Source organism: Microtus ochrogaster, chromosome 26 (assembly GCF_000317375.1).
Source record: "Microtus ochrogaster isolate Prairie Vole_2 chromosome 26, MicOch1.0, whole genome shotgun sequence".
Lineage (NCBI taxonomy): Eukaryota > Metazoa > Chordata > Mammalia > Rodentia > Cricetidae > Microtus > Microtus ochrogaster.
In genome coordinates, this window is record NC_022025.1 from 10668488 (window position 1) to 10674534 (window position 6047).

General features: G+C 35.9%; 1 protein-coding gene across 1 annotated transcript in view; it reads left to right on the forward strand.

Moving 5' to 3' along the window:
• Gnat3 (G protein subunit alpha transducin 3) overlaps positions 1–6047 on the forward strand; it is a 38743-nt gene that overhangs the window by 13308 nt on the left and 19388 nt on the right. The window contains exons 2-3 of the mRNA XM_005358342.3: positions 889–931; positions 5044–5185. Of these exons, the coding sequence (XP_005358399.1) occupies positions 889–931; positions 5044–5185 (185 nt within the window). The remainder of the gene's footprint in view (positions 1–888; positions 932–5043; positions 5186–6047) is intronic.

Here is a 6047-nt window from a genome sequence, read left to right on the forward strand (position 1 = left end):
TCTAGTAAGGTGAGCATCCAAACTGCCTAGGCTCCCACAAAGCCAGTACGTGCAGTAGGATCAGAAACCCATTGCCATTGTTCTTGAGTTCTCAAGGTCCAAATCAGGAGCAGAAGGAGAGGGATCACGAGCAAGGAACTCAGGACCGCGGGGGGTGCACCCACACACTGAGACAATGGGGATGATCTATTGGGAACTCACCAAGGCCAGCTGGCCTGGGTCTGAAAAAAGCCTGGGATAGAACCGGACTCTCTGAACATAGCAGACAATGAGGACTATTTCGGGTCTTTCTATATGACACTTCAAGAGTCAAGTGGACGCCAAAATATTTTATATAATGGATCACAAACTACAATACATGTTCCGGATAAGGGTGACTGTAACAGCCACAGTTTCACTGCTGGTCCCTCATATCTGCCTCTGTGCACCCAGATCCTGTGACATGAGACACACCCATGTTAGCTCAAGAGTCTCCATTCATCAGGATAAAGGAAATCACAGCTCCGTACAAAGGTATTGCCGGCTGCTGAGGAGAAGAGCATGTTTCCGTCGGGGCACATTTCTGTTTGAACAGTCCTGGCAATAAAGTTCTTTGCGGTTTTCTTCTTTCAGCATTTATTCAAGCAGAGACACAGAGTCATCCGAGGAGTTAAAAACTATTCAGGGTCTGAAATTGTGAGTTACGTCGTTGTGCTGCAAACCCTTGGATATAAGCATCTCAAATCATGTTTAAACATAAAATATAATTTTCTCTATTACTACAAAATATTTACTTTAGAAGTTATGCAAATAGAGGTATTAACAATTTACACACAATAAAATAGTAGGTATTAATACTAATTCAAATTCAGCGTATCAGTTAATAACGTTTGTTTCATTTCGTTTCAGGAGCAGGTGAATCTGGGAAAAGTACGATTGTTAAGCAAATGAAGTAGGTACAGAATGATTTCAACTGCTTACTGTTTGATGTCTATCTATGCATTGAACAATTCTGTGTTATTTATTTTAGTTTTTCATTATAATAGAAGTACATCATTTTTTTTCTTCTCCTTTTCTGCCTACAAGTCTTCCCACATTGCCCTCTTGGTCTTTTCCATATTCATTGTCTCTTTTTTTCATTAATTTTTGTTACTTTTGATTGGTAAGTACAATCTGTTCATGAAGTCTCATCCACCTGACTGACTAGTCATGAGCTGAAATAGGGCAACACTAACACACACACACACTCTCACGTGGACAAGCAGAGCACAGGAGGCTTCACCCCTGCACTGAGAACTACAGGCAAGTAAGAAATGCTGACAGCGGAAGAAGTGGTCTTCCCCATTTAAGAGCACACATCCAATAGCATTGGTCAGCACGGAACACCTGTATACAAGTATACAGACTGATAAAATCTGTTTAAAAATGCTTCGTGAATCTCTTTCAGAATTCAACCAACCTCATCAGCATTTACAGGCAGTGGCGACGTTTTTCCTGATTTTTGGAGTATTCAATTATTACTTCTATTGCTTAACAAACACCAATTTCTCCTTTCCTTTTGAATTTTGTCTTTTAGATATTAATACCAGTAGCTGTGTGTTAATTATATTAACCCTCAAATGAACGAGCTTGCGAACAATGTTAGTGCAAACTGCAAATATTTGAAATGTGTCAATCAAGAATCCACTTGAAATTTGGGAAAAACTATTCTATCATTGACATTTTTTAAAATATGGATATGAAAGATTTTTTCGCTGATATCATTCCAACAGATTCTGTTATGGTATTACATTATATTTTATACTTATTCTTTATAATGGGATAGCTGCCTACATTTCTGAATGAAGAAGTATTAAACATAAATATATTTATGTATATATATTTAAATATATATATTTAAAGTATAAATAAAAACTGCAATGAAAGATGAATAAAATAAAGCTAGACAGCAGTGATGAGGCTCTCTGGTTGATCTGAAACCTTTTTTTCTTCAATATTATATTGCCATATAATTTGCTTGTCAACTATTATTTAAGCTCCTGTTTGGAAAACTCACCTATAGGTGCCAGCAAATGTTTGTGCTTCTTTTTTTTTTTACTGTCTCCAAAACATGGTTTTATAACCAACCATTGATCTATCCTAACATAGTTTTCTCTCGTTCCTTTATATTGTTATTCTTTTCTACTACCCTATTATCTAGGACATAATCACACTTGAAGTTACCTTATTCTTCTTAAGTATCTGTTACTTATATGCTTAAATATAGTTTTAAATGAATAGATTTTTGCTATATAAAAAGAAAGCTTTTAAATATTAAATAATGGATAATCAGACGAAAATTAGAAAGTAGAAACAAAGATAACAATGAATATTATAGATATATAACTCTGACTACCGTCATACATTTAGGGTGCTGATGCAGGAGAATGATTGGAAGTTTCAGCCAGTCTATGCTCTGTAGTGAGGACCATAACAGCCAGAGCTGTGATGTGTAATGTAAGACTATCCCAAAAAGCAAAACTACAGTATTTCCCTAAAAATTATTATCTGATGCAAAAATGAATATTTACAGCAACTATTTTTAGAAGTACAGTTTGTAAAATCTAGCACATATAATTTTTGCTACATTTAGCATAAATTTAAGACTGGAGAAATTGTAGACTATTAAGTGCAATGGTTGCCTTGGCATAGTATGAAGGTTAGGTTTCCAGCACACTTATGACAACTTAAAACATCCTCAACTCCAATTGCGGGCTATCTGGCACCTTCTTCTGGTCTCTCAAAACATCAAGCACATGCAAAAAATTCAGGCAAAAGATTCACACACAAAAAAGGAAACTAATCTTTAAAAATATATATGTATCCTATTATACATATATAATAAACTTGGAAAGTCATGAGTGTTCCTTAGCTATACATGTATCTGAGAAACTGCAAGAAGAATTTGAAATACGTAAAACATAGACATAATTTAAATATGCAAAGTATGAAAATATAAGTAAAATATGAGTCCTGTAGCTATTTAAAATGGTAAAATGGAAGATAAAGATTCCTAATTTAAAAGAAAGTACAAGCAATCAATGTGCAAGATGTTGAAGCAATTCTTTCACTTGCATTACGATGACGTCACTGCACATGCATATGACAATGTCTGACCAGCCCATGTCCAAAGCTCGGTCACTGCGTGCCTCCGTTCACCTGGACTGCCTCTTTTATCTATAAAGTCCTCCTGGCTTTTGACCATTTAGAAAGAGCTCATTATGCTAAAATAATCAGCTTATTACTTCTGCTATTTCTTGTCTTTTTGGTTTTTTATTTCTGTTACCCATAATAGAACTTACCACAGTTTGTCTAATGTCTATTTACACAGATATGGCCACGAACTTTCATAAAATACAAAAATCTGTCAAAATGGTAATTTTTTTCTACAATTTGGGGCTTCTCATTAGAAATTTTACTGTGATGGAAAGGTTTCATGGTTATGCTCTCTGAACCAAGCGTGCCTTCAGTGGTCATTTGAGGATCTAACTGTAATTTTCTGTAACATGGCTGGGGGTGACAGGGTGTGATACATCCTGCATAGACTGGAATTCCACTATGGACCTAGTGGGACGAGAGTCAGGGGAAATTCCCTCATTTATTTCAGTACATAATGAAAAACTAAAAGGACCAATAAAATCTTACTGGATTGAAAAGATCTAGGAACCAATTTATACCTAGACAACTCTTCCTAGAAGAAATAAAACTAAGCAGCTGCTTCTCTCATATTTTCCCTCATAGCCATCAGAACTTGAGTTACCAAAGGAAATGAATGTCCCAAAGTCACCCACAATTGGCATTTTAATTTAACAACTTTAATCATTTCTATGTTTTGATTTTGAACAGAGAATAGGTTTTATTCAGTCTTGTTTTGATCTGTTTACAAATATACCATTCTGCATTTTTATAGTCTATTTCACCACCTGTTTTTTTTTTTGTTTGTTTGATTTTGTTTTTGGTCATTCCAGTGATTTAATAGGTTAGTGCAACAAGAGAAGCATGGCCCTGTTGAAGGCAAAACTGTGCGTTTGTTGGCAATCAAATGTGAATAATAGATTAAAATAATAGAGGCATGCTCTTCGTTCCTCTCGATGCCTGGTGCTTCCATTTCATGGCTTTCCGTTCTTCAAAGGCTTTGAAGAGGTGTTTGTGCTAAGTTTGACCCCTAAGCTGGAACTTCCATGTGTGTACACACAAGATAAATCTTGAGAAAAGTGACACTCAAATACAAACACGAAGCACTTTTAAAACAACGTGAAATAAAGAAGAGAATGCCAGGAAGAATTTATCACACAGCAAAGAAGCACAATTAGCACCAACAGAGATTTTAGCTCTAATGGGAAAAATCTATTTTAAGCGATTATTCTTAAACTCTGTCAAAGCCTGACTGTGAGGGAATGAGAGGAGGGAAGAGAGGAACCCAGCCAGATCTCCTGCCCGGTAACTCAACTCTGAGAACCCAGAAGCACGTACACACATGGAAGAACAGCAAGGGAACCAACAAAAGCAATCACCTCTATTTTTTAAAACCTGCCTTTGTTAAAGCTGTAGATAGAAAGCAGACATTCCTACTCCCGAGTGTTTCTTATGAGACAGGAAAAGCCAGGAGTGTTCTGCGGAGACTTCAATCACAGTGAAAACATCACCCAGGGTTCAGGACTTCGTGCACAACTCAGACCTGAAAGTCAGGGAATTTTCTTCTTGAAAAAAAAAAAAAAGGAATCTAGGTTCTAAATAAAATGTTTGTGGATCTATATATTTGAAAAATTATTTTATCTATAACAAGATTTAATTCGCCTTATATTTAGCATGTGTTCTTCCCATGACCTAAAAGGCATTTTATGAAAAGACAGTGAGGGATAAACATTCAGAGATGTTAAATTGCCCAGACTTGGCAAACACACTTGACGAAAATCCTTCCTTTTTAAGGCGTACATACCACGCTTTTATTCAAGCGGTTTATTATTGATGGTCATTTGTACTGCATGAGTTGACCTCACAAAAGCTTTTTTTGTGTAATCGTAGGATCATCCATAAGAACGGGTACAGTAAGCAAGAATGCATGGAGTTCAAGGCAGTGATCTACAGTAACACACTGCAGTCTATCTTAGCCATTGTGAAAGCAATGACTACGCTTGGGATCGATTATGTAAACCCTAGAAGTGCAGTAAGTATGCAATAATTGAAAGGCCATGTGATAATTATATGGCCCAGGTAGAATATGAACTAAGAATCATAGGTTCGTGTTGGTTGTCCTAGTCTATGTCAAAGAAACATAATATAATAATTTCACAAACGTTAACTACCACCAGCTTATATTTTCTTATTTTTCTCTCAATTAAACCTCTCTTTCCTACTGTTCACTATAATTTTATTAAATAGTAATTGTTTTTTAGGATTTAAAACTAATATTAAGTATAACAACATAAGAAACATAACTGTACTTTTATTTATAATATCACATCTAAGTATTTTTTCCTGTATTTAATTAATATCTATTTCATACATTATGATGCTTTAAAAATCTACTTACTTTAAAAATAGACAATATGTAAAAACTTTTTTAATATGCCAATTACGAGTATATTATAGTCTAAAAGCCAATAATTAACCCCACTACAAAACAAAAGCATTAAAAGACTTTATCCGTTTCCACAAGCGCCCCACCCCCACCCCCAGAGTGGCTGGTCATCTCCAGATGGCATCAATTGAACAGCCCCCAGTGGAATCAGTGTACAAGAGCAATAAGCATAGGAAGAACCATATGTAAAATTAGCTAAAGACACAAAGTACTTTCCTCCTCTTCGTCCCTTCCCAGCCATCCAGTTTAGGCTTGACCATTTGAATGAGCGTTGGAAGTTATCAGGATGAAAAGGAAAATGTCCCTTTCTACACTGTTTATTTTAAATAAATCCCTTTTCTTCCTGTCAGTTTTCTCAGAGAGTGATGAGAGACAGAGAGAAACAGGGAGAGAGAGAGAGAGAGAGAGAGAGAGAGAGAGAGAGAGAGAGAGATAGAGAGAGAGAGAG